Below are 23909 nucleotides of genomic sequence, written 5' to 3' on the forward strand. Positions count from 1 at the left end.
ATGGCTGGTGGTTACGGCGCTCACCCCCTCCAAGCTTCGCCGACGAGCCCTTCATCTTCGAGTTGGTCTTTCGGGTTCCAATCCTTTTCGAGTTTGTCAATCGGGGCTGGCTCGATGGAGCTCCAGTCTCCTTCGGCGACGAAGCTATGGTTTCTCACCGTGCATGCGTGACGACGAGATTTGACGCCAGGCGCTTCGCATCGATTAAATGGTTCAACGGCGATGTCTGCAACTCGGGGGGTGTTGGTCTTTGGACATTGACAAAGTCAAAGTTGGCTTTGATAGGGAAGCGACTTGCACTAGTGGCGTAGTGGCTGTTTAGTGATGCAGGGTCCTTGAGGTGATTTTTATTATGTCTATGATATGATGCGCTGTATTTCTTATGAACCTTGAGATTTGTTTTTTAAATTTTTTGTAATGAAGATAGACATTTTTTGTGATGTATGGAGTACATTGTAGTGATGAGGTGTTGCCGCAAAAAAAAAGTGATGAGGTTTTTTTTAAACTAATTTTCGTATTAAAAGAAAGAGTGATGAATGCGGAGTGACACAGCACGTGGCATGCTCGGTGAGTTGCTCCAAGTCGAGCGAGGACCGGGTCGCCGACACGTGGCCCCTACCTACCTACCCACCGAAACCGAAACCGAAACCGAAGAAGCCAACGCTAGACAAAATTTGAGACCGCTAAACTGATTGGTCCTGGTGGATGTGAGTGAGGCTGAGGTGCGGTCCCCACACCACGTCCTCGTGCCGCTGGCGCTGGCGGTGGGAGGCAAGGCCAAACCGTCGGCCAGAAGCATCCAACCCAACCCAACCCGAGAGACCCATCCGTCCGCGCCGGGCCCGGCTGTAAACATCTGCTAGGACGGACGGACGGACGGACGGACCGAGCGCCAGCCAAGCACGCACGCACACAGGACAAGAGAAACCGAACCAGAAGCAGAAGCACAACAAGGATAGGTAGCTCACGGGTCACGATAATAAATAGGCACACCCCACGACCCCTTCCTTCCCATCCCATCCCAAGGGGCTCTCACTCGCTCAGTCCCCACTGCTAGCTAGCTGCTGCTGGCTGAGCTCTCCCCTTCCCCCCAAATTCGTCTCCAACTCCAGCCAAGAATTAATCAATCAATGGCGATAGGGGGGGCGTTCGTGGAGGGCCCGGCGGGCGGCGCCGGGTACAGCGGCCGGGTCACCTCCTTCGTCGTCCTCTCCTGCATCGTCGCCGGCAGCGGCGGCATCCTCTTCGGCTACGACCTCGGAATCTCAGGTTATTAGCTACATCCTCCTCCTCCTGCAATTCTTCCACCGAGCAGAGTAGTTCGTCTAGCTCGCATTCCTTCCTTCCCCCCTTCAAGGGGAGTTCCTCAGAATGAGGAGGCAAGACAAGTCAAATTGATTGATTACTCCAGTCAAAGGACACGGTGATTAAGGACACGGTTATTAACTTCGGTCTTTTTTTTTTGAGGGCGGCGTACCTTTTTTTTTTGAAGGGGTCTTTGGGCGTACTTGCGGCGGTGCCAGATTGGAAGCCCTCCCTGTCTTTATTTCTTGCACCAGATTGGATTGGATGGATGGGCTTCCCTTCCCTTCCCTTCTTTCTGCATTGAACACCTACCCACCCACTGCCCGTACTCCTCCTCTGCACCCATACGCATGATCCTTCTTCACCACCACCACTTGCTACCAACAAATTCACCTCATCAACATGACTTCACTAGTGTCAAGAAAGAAAATACGTCTTACATTATGGGCTATGGGACGGAGGGAGTAGTATATCTCTTCTTGCGATGATCAACTCATCACCATGACTTGCTTAATTCACCGTCTCAACTTTACACTACTCCCTCCGTAGACTAATATAAGAGTGTTTATATCATTAAGTAGAGGAGTACTACTTAATTCTAGTAGTACCACCTGTCAAACTTTTTTTCAATAAAACCTGTCAAAGAAAACTAATTAATTAATCCTAGTACACAGCAGCACACCAATGCATAGTAAGATGTGACTGATGTGATTAGCCAACCCAGTTAACAATAACTACTGTATATACTCCTGCATACAAACATGATGTGATTCTGATGTTGATTGATGGATGCACTGAATACACACTACAGGCGGCGTCACGTCCATGGAGTCGTTCCTCAAGAAATTCTTCCCGGACGTGTACCACCAGATGAACGGCGACAAGGCCGCCGTCTCCAACTACTGCCGCTTCGACAGCGAGCTGCTCACCGTCTTCACCTCCTCCCTCTACGTCGCCGGCCTCGTCGCCACCCTCTTCGCCTCCACCGTCACCACCCGCTACGGCCGCCGCGCCTCCATCCTCATCGGCGGCTCCGTCTTCATCGCCGGATCCGCATTCGGGGGCGCCGCCGTCAACGTCTACATGCTCCTCGTCAACCGCATCCTCCTCGGCATCGGCCTCGGATTCACCAACCAGGTACTTCCTAAATGTCACATGCTCAATTAATTAGCTAGTCTTTAAATAAAATTCCAGTCACAAGCAAGTCCATGATCCATTGACTTTGACACTTGGTACCGAACTTGATCACGAGAGGCAGACGTCGCTCTGTAATTTGTCCTCATCAAAGCTTCCACGCGCGCACACACACCCGAGATTATTTAGTGGACTTCGTTTTCTGCAAGTACCTTTCTTACATCACCATTCCAGTCTAGCCAGAAAGCAACCGGTTGCGGTCACCGTCTCACTGTGGATCCACTTTTGTCCTTGTCAAAATTGGCAAGTGGCACCACACCTACACACTTCATTAGTACTGTCCACAGATTATTCATTCATATTATCATATAGAATTACCTCAAGGGAAAATATTCCGTTTGAGAGTGCGCATCAGTAATAATCAAAGTCAAGTCAGCACTCGTCTTCATGAACACAACGACAATTTAGTCCACAAGTCAACTTTTCAATCTTTTATTATTGTGGCCAGAATGAATTGGTGTAATTTTTAGTTTGGGGAATTAGATGGATTCTTTCTACTTTATATACAACACGGCAATTCGGCAATTAGAGAAAAACAGCAAGAAACCAACAAACTATGTCAGTGTCTCAACTTGCTACAGCAATGTGCTGCCTGAACGGAAATGTTACGTTTGGGATATTTCAAGTTTATAGCTGCAAAAATCAAAGTCAAGTCAGCAGTCTTCTTCATGGACACAGCGACAATTTAGCCCACAAGTCAAAATTTCAACCCTTATTAAATGTCGCCAGAATGAATTGGTACAATTTCTATTTTGGGGAATTTGATGGATTATTTCTTTTTAATTAAAATACCGGGATTCATTCGTTAGATCAAACCAGGAAGAAACCAACAAAATAGATCAGTATCTCAACCTGCTAAAGTGGTGACCATTCACATCCGTGAAAGAGCAGAAAATGAAGTTCACTATGATCATCACCAAAAGCAACCACCAGCGCAACATGTTTTTTTTTTGCAAAAGAGAAATACAAGATGCTCTCTCCTGAAACTTTTATGCTGTCTCAACTTTCTTTTCATATTCGTAATCTAGAAAGTATATTCATGTGTCCTCCTTGTGATATGCTTTTGCAAAAATGAAATACAAGATGCTATCTCCTGAAACTTTATGCTGTCTGAATTTTCTTTTCATACACAATCTAGAAAGGATATTCATGTGTCCTACAAGTATATCTTTTTCAGGATAATTGCAGGTTAGACTTCTATTGTACTGGTAACTAACTAATGAGTAAATTGCCTTGCAGTCGATTCCACTGTACCTCTCGGAAATGGCGCCGCCGCAGTACCGTGGCGCCATCAACAACGGCTTTGAGCTCTGTATCAGCATCGGCATCCTCATCGCGAACGTTATCAACTATGGAGTGCAGAAAATCGAAGGAGGATGGGGGTGGAGGATATCACTGTCCATGGCTGCTGTCCCCGCTGCATTTCTGACTATCGGTGCGATCTTCCTTCCTGAGACCCCGAGCTTCCTGATCCAGCGTGATGGCAATGTCGACGAGGCGAAGATGATGCTCCAGAGGCTGCGTGGCACGACGGGGGTTCAGAAAGAGCTCGACGATCTGGTCACCGCTAGCAACATATCCAGAGCAATCAAGAACCCGTACCGGAACATCCTGAAGAAGAAGTACAGGCCGCAGCTCGTGATAGCGCTCCTCATTCCTTTCTTCAACCAGGTCACGGGAATCAACGTGATCAACTTCTATGCGCCGGTCATGTTCCGGACCATCGGGCTAGGGGAGAGTGCAGCACTCATGTCAGCGGTCGTGACACGCCTCTGCGCCACAGTCGCCAACATCGTGGCCATGATCGTCGTCGACAAGTTCGGGCGAAGAAAGCTCTTGCTGGTAGGCGGTGTTCAGATGATCCTGTCACAGTTCACTGTCGGTGCGATCCTGGCTGTGAAGTTCAAGGACCATGGAGTCATGGATAAGGAGTATGGATACCTGGTCCTGATCATCATGTGCGTGTTCGTGGCAGGGTTCGCCTGGTCCTGGGGACCTCTCACCTACTTGGTGCCAACAGAGATCTGCCCGCTGGAGATCAGGTCGGCAGGGCAGAGCGTTGTGATTGCGGTCATCTTCCTGATGACCTTTGTGATCGGGCAGACGTTTCTCAACATGCTGTGCCATCTCAAGTTCGGCACCTTCTTCCTGTTTGGCGGGTGGGTGTGCGTGATGACGCTGTTCGTCTTCTTCTTCCTGCCGGAGACGAAGCAGCTGCCCATGGAGCAGATGGAGCAGGTGTGGAGGAAGCACTGGTTCTGGAAGAGGATAATTGGGGAGGGGGAAGAAGAGGTGGATCAGGCACAAACTGGTGCAGGAGCCATAGCCATGTCCACCACACCACATAGCAGTTAGTGACATTCTTTTGGGGGGTGTAAAACCTGCACCCAGAAATGATGAACTAGTACATCTGCATGTACAAGGTGAGGTACTCATATAGCCATAATATATATATACTGTATGTATCCTAACTCAAGTCAATAGTTCAGTGCAGCTGTGAGTATGAATGAATTAATGTAACCTATATATAAGTTGATGTTTGGAATGGCAGAAAGTAATAAGGTAGGAGTATATTGCAGAGCAGCTTGACTAAATAAGATACGGTTTTGTAAGCTCTGCTTATAACTAGAGATGCATGTCAGAAGACAAGCCCTCACCTGTGCTCCTGTATATGAAAGAAACCACCTTATATATGATGATTGGGTTTTCATCAAAGTGCAATGATCTATCTATCTATCTTGGGACTCAGATAATGTCTCTTCTGTGAGGGCACTCATTTACTCACATCATATTTGTCATGAAACAAGACTGCTGACTAGATCAATGTGCTCATGTGCAGTCCAGCTTCCTGTGCAGTGAAATTGGCAAGCAATGGCAGCATGCCACTCAGACAGAGAAACAAACATACCACATACTGAATTGTAGCTAGCATTTACAGGTTATTATTCATGCCTTGTCAAAAACGAAATCGAAATGCTACTAGTGGTTGCTGCTTTGACCCTAAATCCTAAGGAAAATCCTGTTGGGAGTCAAATGAGCTAGAGCTAGGGATCGATTAAGTGGAGGGGAGGCAGGCCTAGGTTGCCATAGGGGAGTGAATCCATGGTGATTCAGCAGCTCGGGGGTGGAGGAACGGAAGCGGAGGGGTATACCTCCGGTCGGAGCTCTTCGTTGGAAGGGAGCAGCGCACGGCCGCCCGGCGGGATCATCTTCTTCCCAGCGGCCGGCGGCGACCGCGGTTCCTCCCCTCCAGCGGCGGTCCGGCTCAGCGTGCAGCGGCGACAGTTTTTTTTTTTTGAGGGGGGGCAGAGCGGAGGTGGGTGGGCCGAGCCGAGCCCTAGAGCAAGGAAGGAATGGATGGGCCCAACAGCCAGCTGGCCAACCGAAGCGGGCTTTCACTCTGACCGGCCCACAAAACCAGCGTGGCCCATGCGACCAGGTCCGTTCCGTCCTACAAACTCCGCACCCCTCTGCTCTCTTCTTCCATAACCGCCGCGCCGTAGCGTAGCTTCCCTCCTCTCTCCTCCGCTCCGGGGGCCTCGCCGTCGCCGTCGCCGACGCCGACGCCGGCCGAAGTGAAGCGCCGCCCGCGCTCCACGGGTAAGCCCCGCCGCACCCCCACCAAATGCATGTGAAACCCCTCCCCCTACCCCAGAGCGCGCGCGACCGCTACCGCTCGGCTCGCTCGAGAAGCCCTAGTCGTCGGCGGTGGCGGAGGCGAGGCTTCGCGCGCCAGACGCAGCGGCGCAACCCCTGTGCACCTCTCGCTCGCTCGCTCGCTCTTCCCCGACCAGAGCGCGCGCGCGCTCGACTGCTCTGCTCGGCTCGAGAGGCCGTACCCTAGTCTAGTCGGCGGTTCCGCGCGCGGCATCCGCGGCGGTGGAACCCCTGTGCTTGTCTCTCTCTCGCTCTTCTCCGACGAGGGCGCGTCGGTAATTTCCTGCTTCTGTTGCTGATCGATTTCATTTCCCTGCCTCTCGCTGATGAACAGGGCGTGCGGCTGATCCAACGATGGCCGCCAACGAGGGAGACGGGACCGGAGCGGGCGCGGCGCCCACCGTCGTCGGGCTGGCGCTCGGCGGCTCCAAATCCAGCGCCTACGTCCTCCAGTGGGCGCTCGCCAACTTCGCCAGGGACGACGCGCCTCCCGCCTTCAAGCTCATCCACGTCCTCACCCCGGTCCTGGCCGTGCCCACGCCAAGTACGCACGCTGCACCTCTGCACGCCCCGCTCCTTCTTACCTCGTCGCTTCCGCCCGCTTGAGTTGCTTCCGCTACATGCTCACCATCTGTTTGTGCCTGTGCCTGTGTGCGGCTTGCCTTCAGTGGGGGGCCGCCTCCCGATTGATGAAGTCAAGTCCACCGTCCTCGACGACTATCTCGGGAAAAAGTGGATCAAGAAGCAGCAAATGCTGTTCCGCTGCAAAGACACATGTGATGAAAACAAGGTGGTTTCAGTTAGCAACTACTCCATTTCCGTTTCATGTTCTAGACTGAATCTGAATGAATGCATGAATGAATGGATGGATCGACCCCCTTGTATGTTGCTTGGATTTATCTGTTTACTTAATTGGATCAGGTTGGCTTGCCTTAACAAGTAGTACTCCATTTCCATTTCCTATTCTGGACTGACTGAATGAATCCATCATCCCCTTTGTCTGTTGGTTGAATTTATTTGTTTACTTATTACTAGGCCCAGGTTGGCTTGCCTTAACAAGGAGCATGTTTCCACTTCCTATTCTAGACTGACTGAATGAATGCATCAACCCCTTTGTCTGCTGGTTGAATTTATTTGTTCAGTTTTGCTAAAGCACATCTAGATGTGCCATAAGTATTGCACATCTAAGTCATATGTCATTGATCTTACATTGAGATTCGTGTGAATATTTTCTTTCTCTTTTTTCTTTTTCTCTTTATGCTTGATTCACTCACTTAGATGTGCAATAACTAGAGCACATCTAGATTATTTGTTTACTCACTAGTCACAGGTTGATTTGCCTTAACAAGGAGCATGTTTCCATTTCCTATTCTAGACTGACTGACTGAATGCATCAACCCCTTGTCTGTTGGTTGAATTGATTTCTTTACTTTCTTGGCTCAGGTTGAATCTCTCCGTAAAGAAATATAAGAGCGTTTAGATCTAAAGTAGTTATCTAAACGCTCTTATATTTGTTTACAGAGGGAGTACTTGCTAATTCAAATGCATGTGGGTTGGATTTAATTGTTTACTTAATTGGCTCAGGTTGACTTGACTCAACAAGTAGTCCGTTTCCATTTCATATTCTACACTGAATGAATGCATCAACCCCTTGTCTGTTGGTTGAATTTATTTGCTTGCTTACTTGGCACAGGTTGACTTGCCTTAACAAGCACATCTCCATTTCCTATTATAGGCTGACTGGATGAATCAACCCCTTTTCTGTTGGTTGAATTAATTTGTTTACTTACTCGGCCCAGGTTGAAGCTCAAGTACTGCTTGTTGAGGGTAACGATGTCGCGGATACCATTTCCAGTCTTGTTTCTCAGTACCAGATACAGATCCTCGTTGTCGGTAACTCTTCCAGCATGATCCCGTTCACTAGGTAGCTCCTCATACTCATACTCATACCTGTACTGTACTAATTCGTGGTGAATAATAATTATTGTGCATGCTCCTGTTGATCATTGGATGATATATGTCTTATAGGATGTCCAGTGTAACTAGGACGTCCTCCAAAATCTGCAAGAGTGTCCCCAGCTTTTGCACAGCATATGTTGTTTCAAAGGATGGATTGTCTTCAGTTTATGCTTCTGAATCAGAAAGTGGCTCGCCCTCTGGCTCTCTAGTACCAAAAGGCAACTCCGGGAGCTCCGAGACCGAAGAATTTATAGATTCCTCAATATCAGGTAAGGCCCCATAGTCGTCAAGCTACCATCAAATATTTCTCACGTATTGTTCCCTTCCTGTGCATCTTTGGCGTGCAGTATATTCCTTCGCATTTCTCATTGCTGCTGGAACTGTGAAACTGCAGCAAGCTTGCATGAAGACATAAGCCTATTATTGTTTCTAATACTTGGCTTAAAAGTATAATATCAAATGCAAAGATAGACAAGTTGGAGTTGCTTATTTCCCCTTCTCATCATCTGAATGTTACCTGTTCCCTTGTCTCGTCAGATTTGGATGACAGTTCAGGGCGGGGCGTGCCACGCTCCAACTTGGCATCAGAGAACCTTGAAAGTATTTCTTCTGTTGAAGGTTTTAATCTATATGATTATATCACTGGAAATGAATCAGTATATGCCAACAAGGACAGAAAAATTACCCCATGCACTGGTGCTCAAAGCTCTATATCAAGTCAATTTCAGGGTTCAGACAAGGTGCCAACAAAAGAAAGTTCACTGCTGGGATTCATGCTTTCAGACAACAAGGTTGGTGGTGCAATTTCTTGGTTATTGACAGGATTTTAATTATATGAACATCTTCATTGAAACTATATTTACACGTCCAACACATAGCTTTTGTTTTGGTTAATTGCAGGGTTCGGGCAAGGTGCCAACAAAAGAAAATTCACTGCTGGGATTAATGCTTTCAGAGAACAAGGTTAGTGGTGCAATTTCTTGGTTATTGACAGGATTTTAATTATATGAACGTCTTCATTGAAACTATATTTACACGTCCAACCCATAGCTTTTGTTTTGATTTTTTCCCAGATAACATTTAACATATTAAAGATTCCCAGTTTTTTCGCTAACTTTGCCACAGTAGTTTGTTTTCCTCCAATCCGATTGGTAATGAGTTACTATGGAGTTCGCACGTGCCTTATGGATCTTGAATTATTATAGATGCATTCCTTAATTAGGCTATTATAGATGCATTCCTTAATTAGCCAAATTTACTGTTGCGCTGGAAAAAGATGTGAATGGAATATGGTATGTTTTGTGGATTGCACTCTAACTCTGCTCTGCTCTCATAACCTGTGCCAATGCAGGATGATATCAGTGCAGAGCTTGAAAAGCTGAAGCTTGAACTGGGACATATACAGGGAGCATATAAACTCGTTCAGGATGAGTCTGTCGATGCATCTCATCAGGCAAGTCAGTGGTTTGGCTGCTGTCAAAAAAGGGTGAATTTACCATTTCAGCACAAATGATTAAATCATCTTGCCTCTGATCCTTATTGATGTCGATCAGGTGAATGAATTAGCTGCCAGGCGCATGGAAGTGGAAGCTCAGTTAAGTGAGATACAGGCCAGGGTGGATAAGGCCAATGACGATGTACAGGAACAGATGGCGCAGAGACTCCTCGCAGAGGAGGCAGCAACCCAAGTAAAGGATCTTGTGAGGGCGGAGGTTATGCAGAAAAATAGGCTGCTGGCAAAGGCATCCAAGGACGCTGATAGGAAGGCGAGGCTGGAGAAGCTCCTTGTGCTTCAAGGCGACTCGTACTCGACGTTCACTTGGGAAGAGATTGATAACGCTACAGCATCATTCTCAGAGTCACTCAAGATCGGAACTGGGTCTAATGGGACTGTATACAAGGGCCATCTCAACCACTTGGATGTAGCGATAAAGGTCCTTCATTCTAATGACACCTCCAGTACCAAGCATTTCAATCAAGAGGTACGTATTGGCTGAATTCATTCTGTGCTTCTTCTTCTTCTTCTTCTTCTTCTTCTGGTGAGATGTTTGTTTATTAGGCAGCACTGTGTGTGTTTTTAATGGCATTTTCATCATGACACAGTGAAGCAGATAGGGTCCCATCTTGAGAATTTTTATGTCAAGTTATTAAGTGACAATGTTCAAAAAAAGTTGATGCAAGTGCCTGTTTCTGCAGCTTGAGGTTCTGAGCAGGATACGCCACCCACACTTGCTGGTGCTCCTGGGAGCCTGTCCGGACAAGGGCTGCTTGGTGTACGAGTACATGGAGAACGGCAGCCTTGCGGATCGTCTGCAGCGCAGAAAGGGCACACCAGCGATCCCATGGGTTGATCGCTTCCGCATTGCCTGGGAAATTGCTTCAGCCCTGGTGTTCCTGCACAGCGCAAAGCCCAGCCCAATCATCCACCGTGACCTGAAGCCTGAAAACGTCCTCCTCGACAGAAACCTAGTGAGCAAGATTGGTGACGTGGGCCTGTCAACCCTGATGCCACAGAAGGAGACTCTGTCAAACCGCACGGTGTACAAGAGGACCGGTCTGGCGGGCACACTGTTTTACCTGGACCCGGAGTACCAGAGAAGCGGGCAGGTGTCGGTGAAGTCGGACACGTACGCGCTTGGCATGGTGATCCTTGAGCTGCTGACGGCCAAGTCACCGATCGGACTACCTGAGCTGGTGGAGCGAGCAGTGGAAGACGGCCAGATTACTGATGTCTTGGACAAGAGTGCAGGGGACTGGCCCGTGAAAGAAGCGCATGAACTTGCCCAGCTAGGGCTAAAGTGTTTGGAGATGCGGAGCAAGGACCGGCCTGACCTCAAGAGCGTGGTGGCGGTGGATCTGGAACGGCTGAAGCATGGCACGGCCGTGCCAGGCTTGGCCGGACCGCCCAGCCACTTCATGTGCCCAATACTCAAGGTACGTTTTCTAGACTAGATTTATGAATGTGGCAGTTTGTGTGATACAGTAGATAGACAGGCTGATCATTTTTGGTGCATGCACGTGTGATTAATACAGTACCTGTGTGTGTGTGTGTGGGGTTGGTGCAGAAGGTGATGCAGAACCCGTGCCTGGCGGCGGACGGGTACTCGTACGAGCGCGACGCGATGGAGATGTGGCTGTGCGACCAGAACACGTCGCCGGTGACCAAGGCGCGGCTGCGTGACAAGAAGCTGGTGCCTAACCTGTCTCTTATGAGCGCCATCGCGAGCTGGATGGCCCAGGGAGGGAGGCCCCTGATGGAGTGAGGCTCATGGTAAATACTATGCTAGTCTAACAGAGTGCTGCACATATCATCGGGGCTTGGTTGGGTTTGGGTTGGGAGAGACGGTTTATGCCAGGTATAGAAGAGAGCAGAGAGTGGGCTTTTGTGTGTCCGTTCTTTGGTACCAGCTGCTTCTGCGTAACGTGAAGGAGCAATTTTGCTGCAACCATACTTGTGTTGGTTATCATACCACTACTACTAGGTAAGTACTGTAGAACACTAGTAGAGATGTCCAGGACCAGGAGAGGAGAGGAGAGGAAACCCTGAGTTGAGTTGGTCTAAATAGAATACGGAAAATTTTGGTTGGATCGGATCGGATTGGATGGATGCCGAGGTTATGCTGTGCTAATGTCTCTGGCATTGATTGAAACTTGGAGGATATATGGCTTTGTCGTCGTCGTTGGCCTTGTGCTGTGAAGCCCTGCAGATTGAGATGACAGGAATGGAATGTGGATATCGTCTTGGGTGCAGTTTTTTTTTTTGGAGCATAATCAGACTTTATTTCTCAAATAACTGTCATATCATTTACAAGATGGTGAGAAATAAAGCCAGGGATGATAGCATCCCAAGAACTACAGAATTCGATCTAAAAGACTGTTTTGCTAACTCATCAGCCACTTGGTTTGCTTCTCTGAAACAATGCTTGAACGTGATCTTTGCAAAGTCGATGGAGAGTTGCTTACATTCAGCAATAACCGTCTCGCATCAAACAAGATCAAGATATAATGCTCATGCTTAACGCTGGCACCAAATAATAATTATTCAGGTCTAAAACTAATCCTAGAGATAGATGTAGAGGTAGCGTGCCGACGACGATCACATCGACCTTAGAACTCCCGACGCGCATCATCACCTCGTCCTTAGTTAATCTTCGTTTAATCCGTAGCCTCTATTTCGAGTTGCAAATATGAGCAACAGAACAGTATCAAATACCCAAGCGCTACTATGAGCATTAGTAAGGTACACACCAGTAACATGTATATTAAATATACCTTTGTTCACTTTGCCATCCTTCTTATCCGCCAAATACTTGGGGCAGTTCCGCTTCAAGTGACCAGTCCCTTTGCAGTAGAAGCACTTAGTTTCAGGCTTGGGTCCAGACTCGGGCTTCTTCCCAGAAGTTACAACTTGCTTGCCATTCTTCTTGAAGTTCCCTTCTTTTCCTTGCCCTTTTTTCTTAAAACTAGTGGTCTTGTTAACCATCAACACTTGATGCTCTTTCTTGATTTCTACTTCCGCAGCTTTGAGCATAGCTGTAGCGACCCGACCTCAAACGGTCAAGTCTCTGTGCTTCAGTGTCATCCCTGGATCGGTAATGCTGACACACACAATACTCGAAGGATTTATAATAGAGTGGCAATCACACACTTATTACATCGAATGTCTCAAGAGAAAACTTATTACAATAAATATGGCTTATGGCCATCTAATACGATAACAACGGAAGACTCGGAAGATAAAGTGAGTCCATCAACTCCAACGACATAGCTGAGTGCATGACAACGACCTATCGCACATTTACTCGTCGTCTGAAAATCTGCAACATAATACGTTGCAGCTCGAAAACGGGTCAGCACATGGAATATGCTGGCAATGTAACACAGTAGAGCAATGAATAGATAAATGCTATCACTACATGCATATATGGCTGGTGGAGGCTCTATGGTTACAAGGTTTTTGTGAAAAGCCAATTTTTTCCTACAACAAAGGAATATATTTTATTTAACTATCAAAGTTGGTTGAAACATTGAGAGTGGTACCCCCTTCTCAATCCCAATTAAAAGTAATTATCATCCCAGCAAATTAAATTAGAGTGATGAGATACAGTAGGATAATCCAAATACTAGATATATACTCAAGATGTCCATAACCGGGGACACGGCTAACCATGATTAGTTTATACACTCTGCAGAGGTTTGCGCACTTTTCCCCACAAGACTCGATCTCCTCCGTTGTATTTCTCACACTGCAGGGTGTTTGAGAAATGGATGACCGAGACACAGTCTTCAGAAGCATTAACTCTTTACTCCGGATGGACAGTTACACCTACTTTCCCTCTACATCTGCTAGCCCACCACTGAAAGATGCCACACAACATACTCAACTATGCCAGAGCCCATAATGGCTTGTGGCTGCACACAGAAGTTTCTAGCATGAATAATCTTATGATCCCTTTGAGCCTGGGTGGCGGACCGTAGGAGGATCACACGGTATAACCCCGGGATCTCCTAGGACAACACTGGTATATCCCCAGGTACCCAAAACAAGCAATCCACCCAGATGTGTATTAAAGTTGCCACCTTAAGTTGAACCATTAATTAACAATCTCACATCTGTCATGGATACACTCAAACCCAATCCACGTCTACGAGCATAGCATAGCAATATCAGCATAACGTAGAAGTAACTCTCAGGGATTTGATAATAAAACATGTAATAGGTTCTACCTCATCATCTACTTCCCAAACCCACATGTTAAGAGATCCTACTCATGCAATGTGTGAGGGGTTGAAACTAATGCATAAAACTAGGTGATAAAGGGGTATGATCAAAGTGTTACTTGACTTGCTAATGATCCGCAAAACCTAGAGACTCGTAGTAGCACGCTTCGCACTCCGGGTGTTCTGTCACAAACAAACAATAGCATACATAAGCAACCAAACAAAGATGCACGGGTAAAACTCAAATAAGAAGATCTAACCAGAAAGTTCAACTTAAGAAATCCGGTTTGCAAAAAGAATCAAATCAAACGGAGCAATGAAACTCAAACGACGAAAGAAACAAGATCCGGTTACTACTCTGGACTAAAGTCAAATTTTACAGTACCAAAATCTTGTTTAAGTTGGATAAACGGAAAGAGGGTTTCGAGACAAAGATCCAGGTGCTTGAATCGCCTGATTCCGATAAACGAGCGAAAAGATAAACTAAAACGAAAATCGGATCAGAGATCACAATCAAGAATAATCGCAAAAAACCCTGGAAAAAGAAAAACGGACAAACAGGCTAACGAACGAACGTTCGCTCTCTGTGACTAACGGGTGAACGGCATTCGTTAAAATGAACGAATGGACGAACGTCCGCAAAATAAATAAACTGATCTAATAAAATAAATCGCGAAAATAAAAAAAACGGATTCAGATGTATGGTTTACCAAAAAAACGGCGGCGGCGGCGGCTAACTCCGGCGAAGTCGGCTGCGGCGGTGGCGGCTTGCGCGGCGGCGGCTAGCGGCGGCGCAGCTAGGGTTGCGGGGTGGGGCGGCGGGGTGGGCTGCAGGGCGCTTTAAAGTGGGGGGGGGGCTGAGGAGTCCGGGCCGGATACGGCCCGTAGGTCGGTTACCTTTTTTCAAAAAATAAATAAAAAAATAAATTCTGACGCGCAGAAAAAAAAGAAAAAGAATACTAAACAGACTCCAAAAATGCCGAAATAATGTTTCCCCATCCTCTAAAAATATGCCGGACAAGGTGAACATTTATTTGGGCCTAAATGCAATTTTGAAAAACACGTATTTTTCCTAATTCAAATAAAATTGCAATAAAAACCAAATAAAAAAAATCTTTTATTTGATTTTAATATTTTTTCTCCAATATTTCATTTATTTTGGAGAAGTCATATATCTCCTCTCATATATTTTGGTATGAAATATTTTCGGAGAGAAAATTTATTAAAGCCAAAATGATCCTTGTTTCAATATTTGATAGAATTCAAATATGAAAATCGTGAAATCCCCAACTCTCTCCGAGGGTCCTTGAGTTGCTTAGAATTTCGAGCATCGCGAAACGGAATGCAATAAAAAAATATATGATATGCATGAATGACCTATGTATAACATTCCAAATTGAAATTTGGGATGTTACAAACCTACCCCCTTAAGATGAATCTCGCCCTAGAGATTCGGGTTGGCTAGAAAATAGGTGTGGGTGGTCTTTGCGTAGATCATCCTCTCATTCCCAGGTGGCTTCATCCTCCGTATGGTCAAGTCACTATCCAACTGAATTGCTTCTAGGAGCACTGTATCTCTTAGAGGAATATCGGCCATCTCTGCATGACACTTCTTCAACTGAGATACGTGAAACACATCATGAACTCCAGACAGTCCTTTGGGTAATTCCAACTTGTAGGCAACCTCTCCCATACGTTCCAACACACGATACGGTCCCACAAATCTCGGGGCAAACTTTCCCTTAACTCCAAAACGCTTAACTTCTCAAAGTGGTGACACTCTCAGATACGCCCTGTCTCCGATTTCATAGACTACCTCCTTGCGTTTTGAGTCTGCATAACTCTTCTGTTTGGACTGAGCTACCTTCAGTCTATCTCGAATCAGTTTAACTTTCTCTTCGGACTCCTTAATCAAATCCGGTCCAACAACTGGCGGTCTCCAACTTCATCCCACATCAACGGTGTTCTGCACCTTCTTCCATACAGGGCCTCGAACGGTGCCATCTTCAAACTGGTCTGGTAGCTATTGTTGTATGAGAATTCTGCGTAAGGCAAATTATCATCCCGACTAGATCCATAATCTAGCGCACAAGCTCTCAACATGTCCTCCAGAATCTGATTGACTCTCTCTGTTTGTCCATCTGTCTGCGGGTGAAAAGCTGTAAGTGCATCTAGTGCCACCCCTAGTTGGTTTTGGAGTATTGACGACAAACCTAGTTGAGGGACTCATGTGTTTGTGAGAACTGCAGGATAACACAGGTAGAAGTCCCTCATTGATTCGGTTTTACTACCAGAGATGACCCCTAAAAAATGTATGAAGACATTGAAGTCAAAGGTGGTATATGATGATATTCACATTGAAGACTATGACAAGAGAAGACACGATATGAAGCCTATGGAGCTCGAAGACTTAGATCTTTCGTAGTTCTTTTTCTTTTGTGTTGAGTCATAGGAACCACCGTACTGTTAAGTGGGGTCCAAGAGAACCAGTCAGAATGACTGAAGTGATGCCTAAACCAAAATCCTATGTCTTCGAGTGAAGACTATGAGAGCGAATCTTGTCCAGAGTCGGACAAGTCAACTTTACTTGTAGCCCAAGTAAAGTTGCCGTGTGAGTTTGAAATCTGACCGTTGGAACACGTGTCAGTTCCTTAGTGACCCAGGGTCATTTCGGACAAATCAGGTCGGGTTGCCAAGTGGCTATAAATAGCCCACCCCCTACAACCATAAACGGTTGGCTGCTCAGATTGAAAGTACGGCTTTTGTCGTTTGAGAGAAACCCACCTCGAAGCCTTTGAGAGAGAATTCCTTGCGAGGATAAAGCCCTAACCACCAGAGACAGAGAGAATTGTGCATCACTTAAGTCTTCTTGTCTGTGTGATCTGAAGACTTATTACACTTGAGGACTGTGCATCCTCCAGCCGGTTAGGCGTCGCGTTCTGAGCATCCAAGAGACATTGTGGATTGCCAGTAAACGAAGTATGTGAAGGTTTGGGAGTCTACCTTGAAGACTTACCAGAGTGATTGGGCGAGGTCTATGTGACCTTAGCTCAAGGAGAATACGGTGAGGACTGGGTGTCCGGGACTGTGTGTCCTAAGGTTTAAATACCTAGCCGCTCCAACCATACATACAGTTGTCACAGCAACTGGAACTGGTCCAACAAATCATTGTCTTCAACGAGTCACTGGTTTCATCTTCACTTCCCTTTACTTACTGTTACTCCTTGTGAAGTCATTGTATGTTTGCACTATCATTTGTCTTCACTGAGTGACTGCGTGTTCTGTTTGGCTTCACAATATCTTCCTACCTGATCCTTACTACCTAGCTGCTATTAGTCTTTGTGCTTTCACTTAATTGAATACTTGACTATGGTTTGCCTAGTGTAGTCTACCTACCGTTGCATGGTAATAGGTTTAATTTTATCGTTTGTCTTCAAAACTTCTATGTTCTGAAGACTTTCATAAAAATCGCCTATTCACCCCCCTCTAGTCGATATAACGCACTTTCAATTGGTATCAGAGCAAGGTGCTCCCTTGTTCTGTGTGATTCGGTTTAACCACCTGGAGTTTTAGCTATGTCGACTGCAGGGATAATTAAAGTCTCCGCTGCGTGCCCCGTCTTCGATGGAACTGAATATCCCTACTGGAAGAATAAGATGCGCATGCATCTTGAAGCCATTGACGTCAACCTATGGTATGTCGTCGAGAACGGCGTTCCCAAGGCTGGAGAAGGTGTCACTGCTGCTGATGTCAAGAAATTCGTTCAACTGGACTCTACTGCCAAGAATATCATCTGTGGTCATCTGACCAAAGGACAGTATGGCCGTGTGAGTGCTTTGAAGACATCCAAGCTGGTCTGGGACTGGCTCTCCAAGGTCAATGAAGGCATCTCAACCCAGAGAGATCAGAGAATCAGTGTCCTTCGCAACCTCTTCAACCGCTTCAAGCGAAATGACAATGAGAATGTCCAGCACACATTTGACCGACTCACTGACATCACAAATGAGCTTCAAGCCCTCGGCGCCACTGAGATTACCAAACATGAAGTCGTCAAGACGCTGTTGAGATCACTTGATAGTTCGTTTGACATCCTGGCCCTGATGATTCAAGAACGTCCTGATTTCAAGACACTCGATCCGTCTGACATACTTGAGAGGCTCAACACACATGAGTTTCAGCTTTCGGAGAAAAGAGATATCTACGGTCCAAACTATGGGCGAACTCGTGCCTTGAAGGCAAAAGCTGTCTCCTCATCTGAAGAAGAATCTGACAGCAGTTCTGATGATCCTGAAGACATTGGAAGGGAACTTGCTATGCTTGTCAAGAAGTTCCAAAAATTCACCAAGAAGAAAGGCTTCAGAAAGTCTTCCCGATCAAGTTCAAGGAATGATGAAGCTCCTGCTCATGACTACAAGAAGAAAACATGTCACAAGTGCAAGAAACTTGGCCACTTCATCTCTGAGTGTCCACAGTGGGACAATGAGAACAAAAAGAAGAAGAAGAGCAAGGAATATGACTCTGACGACAAGAAGAAGAAGAAGAAATACTCAAAGTCTTCTTCCAAGTCTTCCTCAAAGTCTTCATCACACAAGAAGAGCTCATCTGGCAAGGCACGTGCGTTTGTTGGCAAGGAAATGGATTCAGAGGAGGAGTCTGCTTCTGAGGAGGCGGAGGTGGAGTCTGAGGAGGAATCCGACTCAGGCGTCGCAAGTCTGGCTACAGCATACGTTGCCAAGTCGATCTTCAACACTGAAGACAATGACTTCATCACCGACACCGATGCAAATGACAAGGACTACTCCGCTTCTACCTACTGCTTCATGGCACGCGGTGCCAAGGTAAACACACGCACTACTCACTATCAAACATCTAGTGACGATGACTCTGATTGTGGTTCAAACCTAGCTACAAAACACTTGCTAAAATTGCAACTGAGCAACAGAAAGCTATGGAACATATTCAAAAACTGTTAGATAGAAGCGATGATCTGTTAGGTGCTGAAATGACTCGATCTGAGTCCTTAATTGAAGACATAAAAAATCTTCACGTTAAGTATCAGGAACTTGAAAGTCGTCATGAAACTCTCTCAACAACTCATGAAAAGCTTTCCTATGATTATCTTCAAAGGAAGCAAGATCTTGAGAAATTGAGAGCGGTTCATGAAGATCTTCAAACGGAAAACGAGTCACTTCGCGCCAAACAGGTCAGTCCCGCTCAGGAAGGATTTGAACCACCATGTCTTAAATGCATTGAGCGTGATAATGCTACTTCTATTGCTGAATGTTCTACTGCTACTGCTGTTGCAATATCTTCAACTGTTGATGTGGTAACTAACCCCTCTGCTGAGGATACCACCGCTATTGCTGATGAGAATGCTAGGTTGAAGACATTGCTTGAAACAGGGATGTACAAAAGTCTTAAAGGGCATCAGACGCTATGTGATGTCCTGAAAAAGCAGATTCTGAACCGAAACCCTAGGAAAGAGGGTGTAGGGTTCGTAAGGAAAATGAATGCAGATGGCTCTTACTGGAAACCTGAGCAGTACCCCAAAACCATGTGGGTTGCTGCAAAGGAACCTTCAACAGATCCATCCAATCTATCTGGCTTCACTTGTGCTAACCCCATTATCATTGATGAATCCCTTGATGCAAACTATATACTGTTTAAGAATCAGAATGGTGAAGTGTTTGCCAGATACATTGGTACTAACTGCAGGAATGGACCGCCTATGAAGAAGATCTGGGTTCCGAAAAGGTGTCTGGAGAGTCTTCCTGTGAATGTCATCATGACACCTCACGTGAAGAAGACAAACCTCAGTCCAAAGGCTTCATACGGTCCAAAGGCTTCATACAGACAGAGGACTCACCTGAGTCGCACTAACGCAAACGTTTTGCAGGGAAACCATACTCAGGCATATGAATATGAGAGCGGTTCATCAAACCGCCATGTTCATAAGACCAAGAACTATTCTGCTTATTCTTATGAGTACTATTGTCCGCCTGCAAGACTGTTTGCTAAGGCTTCAAAGCCAAAATTCTCAGATGCTGCACTTAGACTTATTGCTTCTAAGCCGCCCTTGATGTGGGTGGCTAAGAAAGCTTAACTCTCTTTTGCAGGGAAAGGTCTCCAGTAGAAAACCAAAATCGTCTGACGCTATTGCTGGGGACCTTAAACATCTTGTAGGGCGCAAGATCAAATGCCCAAATGGTCTTACTATGTACTTCGTACCTGAATCGCTTGCTACTCTCCCTATTAGTCCTAACCTGGATCTAAGCTTTCATAACCCACTGGTTCGTCAAATGTTTTTGCTTCACAATGCTCTTGGTGAAGCCTATCCCCCTAACTGCACTGTAGGGTACGACACCAGCGTCTTCAGAATGGATTATTGACAGTGGGTGTACAAATCACATGACTGGCAAAAGAAGTCTTCTTATGGACTCAACCTTACGTCCATCCGACAAGAGCCACATCACATTTGCTGACACTGGTAAAAGTAAGGTATTGGGTCTAGGTAGAGTTGCAATCTCAAGGGATCAACACATGGATAAAGTCATGCTTGTTGAATCCCTTGGCTTCAACTTAATGTCTGTCTCAATGCTTTGCGATTTGAACATGATCGTAATGTTTGGAAAATACCGTTGCCTTGTACTAATGGAATCTGACAAGTCTCTAGTGTTTGAAGGGTATCGAAAAGATGATTTGTACGTGGTAGATTTCTCAGCAGGGCCACAACTTGCAGTATGTCTTCTAGCAAAGGCTTCAGAATGCTGGCTCTAGAATCGGAGGCTTGGACATGCTGGCATGAGGAACCTCCACACCCTTGCGAAGAAGAAGCATGTCATAGGCATCGAGGGCGTCAAGTTCAAGAAAGACCACTTATGGGAAGATGACGAGGGCCAAACATCCCTCGAAGACAATCATGACTACTACTCGACCCTTCGAACTGCTTCACATGGATCTTTTCGGTCCCACTCATTACTCAACTCTAACTACTACTGCTTGCCTCTATGGCTTCGTTATTGTTGATGATTATTCTAGATATATTTGGGTGCACATAATCCTTTACAAGACTGAAGTGCAGGATGTCTTCAGACGCTTCGCCAATCGAGCTATGAACAATCTTGGCGCCAAGATAAAGCACATCAGAAGTGACAATGGCACTGAATTCAAGAACACTGGCCTTGATACATATCTTGATACCTTGGGCATCACACATGAATTCTCAGCCCCGTACACGCCACAGCAGAATGGTGTCGTCGAACGCAAGAACAAAACACTAATTGAGATGGCCAGAACGATGCTAGATGAATACAAGACCCCAAGAAAATTCCGGCGCGAAGCCATTGATACTGCATGCCATACAATCAATCGTGTTTATCTTCACAAGCTACTGAACAAGACATCTTATGAGCTCCTTACTGGCAAAAAGCCAAATGTCATTTACTTCAGAGTATTTGGCGCAAGGTGCTGGATCAAGGACCCACATCACACCTCAAAATTTGCACCAAAAGCACATGAGGGTTTTATGCTTGGATATGGAAAGGATTCGCACTCCTACAGAGTCTTCAATCTCTTTCATTACAAAGTGGTTGAAACAGTGGATGTGCGGTTCGATGAGACCAACGGTTCACAAAGAGAGCAACTGCCAAATGTGCTAGATGAAGTTCCATCCAGTGAATCAATCAAGCTAATGGGAACTGGAGAAATTATACCCTCTGAAGCTCATCCTGAAGAAGAACTTATCATTTCAGCACCTGATCAACATGAAGACAATGCTCAGCCTGAAGACATTCCTTCCAACAACGACAATGAACAGCAAGAGCAAAGTCTTCGCCCTGTACATCCTCGCGTTGCCAATGAAGTGCAGATTGAAAGAATAATTGATAGCATCAATGCACCTGGTCCACTCACTCGTTCAAGGGCAACTCAGCTAGCAAATTTCTGTGGGCACTTTGTATTCGTCTCAATAACAGAACCCAAGAAAGTTGAAGAAGCCTTCATGGAACCTGAATGGATTCAAGCTATGCAAGAAGAGCTTCAACAGTTTGAGCTGAATAATGTATGGGAACTGGTTAAGCGTCCTGATCCACGGAAGCACAATATAATAGGCACCAAATGGATATACCGCAACAAGCAAGATGAACATGGTCAAGTTGTCAGAAACAAAGCTCGTCTCGTTGCTCAAGGATATACTCAAGTGGAAGGCATTGACTTCGATGAAACATTTGCTCCTGTGGCTAGACTTGAAGCCATACGCATACTGCTGGCCTATGCAAATCATCATAACATACTTCTATATCAAATGGATGTGAAGAGTGCCTTTCTCAATGGCAATATTGAAGAAGAAGTGTATGTTGCACAACCGCCTGGCTTTGAAAATCCAAAACATCCTGACATGGTATACAAGCTCAACAAGGCACTGTATGACCTCAAACAAGCCCCTCGGGCCTGGTATGACACACTCAAATACTTCCTGAAGAGCAAAGGCTTCATACCTGGTTCCCTAGATCCCACTCTTTTCACGAAGACATATGATGGTGAACTGTTTGTGTGCCAAATATATGTGGATGACATTATCTTCGGCTGCACCAATCAGAAGTACAGTGAAGAGTTTGGATATATGATGCAAGAGCAATATCAGATGTCCATGATGGGGGAGCTAAAGTTCTTCCTTGGTCTTCAAATACGACAACAACGCAATGGCATCTTCATATCTCAAGAGAAGTATCTCAAAGATTGCCTGAAGAAGTTCGGTATGCAAGACTGCAAAGGCTTCACAACACCAATGCCAGCCAAACATCATCTGGGTCCTGACGACAATGGTAAAGAGTTCGGTCAAAAGGTATACCGCTCCATGATTGGTTCTTTACTTTATCTATGTGCATCTAGGCCAGATATTATGCTCAGTGTTTGCATGTGTGCTCGATTTCAAGCGACACCAAAGGAGTCGCATCACTTAGCTGTGAAGCGAATTCTTCGATATTTGGCTCACACCCCAACTCTAGGATTATGGTATCCAAAGGGCTCAAAGTTTGATCTGGTTGGATTCTCGGATGCTGATTATGCTGGTGACAAAGTTGATCGCAAGTCTACATCAGGCACATGTCACTTTCTGGGACGATCACTTGTATGTTGGTCTTCAAAGAAGCAGAACTGTGTATCTCTCTCCACTGCTGAATCTGAATACATTGCTGCTGGATCTTGCTGCGCTCAGCTTCTGTGGATGAAGCAAACACTCAAGGACTATGGCATTCATCTGAAGCAAGTGCCACTTTACTGCGACAACGAAAGCGCCATCAAGATTGCCAACAACCCAGTTCAGCACTCGAAGACAAAGCACATTGAAATCCGTCATCACTTTCTCAGAGATCATGTTGTGAAGGAAGACATTGATATCATACACGTCAGCACTGAAGAGCAATTGGCAGATATCTTCACCAAGCCCTTGGATGAGAAGAGGTTTTGCAAGTTACGGTGTGAGCTAAATATCCTGGAATCCTCAAATGTCCTGTGATCAGGCACACATCCTAACCCTTATGCATATTGATGACTTAGATGTGCAACACACGAAGTAAAGTATATCTTCAATCAATGAAGACATACATTCTAAGTGTGAATACATTAATGTGGAATTTGACTTCGGAGCGCCACGATAATTGTGCGCCGTGTCTGGGTCTAATACTTCCTATACGGTGGGTAACGCCACCACCAAACGTTCTATTTTGAAGTGTTTCACTCATGGCGTTACCTTGCAATGTCTTCACATTTGGTTTGGCTTCGATCTCAACATATTTTCATGATTATCATCATTATGTTGATTATATATATATACTAGTGTTCTGTCCTCTACAACATTCACTTATAGCTATGTCTTCGTGTTGAATCTTTTGAACTAAGTGAATGTGATCGGACCCTAACCTCTCTATGGTTTCTATCTCAAACTCTATCTCTCCAAGTCATATGCATTCTATTGAAACTGTCGAATGTCTTCTCTGCGTCCTTGTCAGAAGAAGATACAGAGACAACCATTAAGTCCGTTTATGCTCTTTCCTCCACATGAAATCCGGAGAAGT

General features: G+C 45.9%; 2 protein-coding genes across 3 annotated transcripts; both read left to right on the plus strand.

The window, feature by feature from the left end:
- Positions 1-992: 992 nt before the first annotated feature.
- Positions 993-5225, plus strand: LOC125511609 (hexose carrier protein HEX6). The gene is made up of 3 exons (XM_048677029.2): positions 993-1269; positions 2117-2442; positions 3739-5225. Exons 1-3 carry the CDS (start codon positions 1131-1133, stop codon positions 4852-4854), a joined length of 1581 nt encoding a protein of 526 aa, XP_048532986.1. The 5' UTR covers positions 993-1130; the 3' UTR covers positions 4855-5225.
- Positions 5226-5949: 724 nt separating this feature from the next.
- Positions 5950-11784, plus strand: LOC125511608 (U-box domain-containing protein 35). Of its 2 annotated transcripts, none has more exons than XM_048677027.2 (11): positions 5950-6099; positions 6491-6700; positions 6825-6946; positions 7956-8080; positions 8185-8384; positions 8653-8906; positions 9016-9078; positions 9467-9568; positions 9669-10097; positions 10312-11049; positions 11181-11784. In XM_048677027.2, the coding sequence occupies exons 2-11, from the start codon at positions 6511-6513 to the stop codon at positions 11376-11378; spliced, it is 2421 nt and encodes an 806-aa protein (XP_048532984.1). In that variant the 5' UTR covers positions 5950-6099; positions 6491-6510; the 3' UTR covers positions 11379-11784. The 2 variants fall into 2 exon arrangements, with proteins under 2 accessions (XP_048532984.1, XP_048532985.1); XM_048677028.2 differs by having other exon boundaries at positions 11184-11784.
- The last annotated feature ends 12125 nt before the right edge of the window (positions 11785-23909 follow it).

The sequence above is a fragment of the Triticum urartu genome, chromosome 5A, assembly GCF_056163025.1.
Source record: "Triticum urartu cultivar PI428250 chromosome 5A, HENAU_Tu73, whole genome shotgun sequence".
Classification (NCBI taxonomy): Eukaryota; Viridiplantae; Streptophyta; class Magnoliopsida; order Poales; family Poaceae; genus Triticum; species Triticum urartu.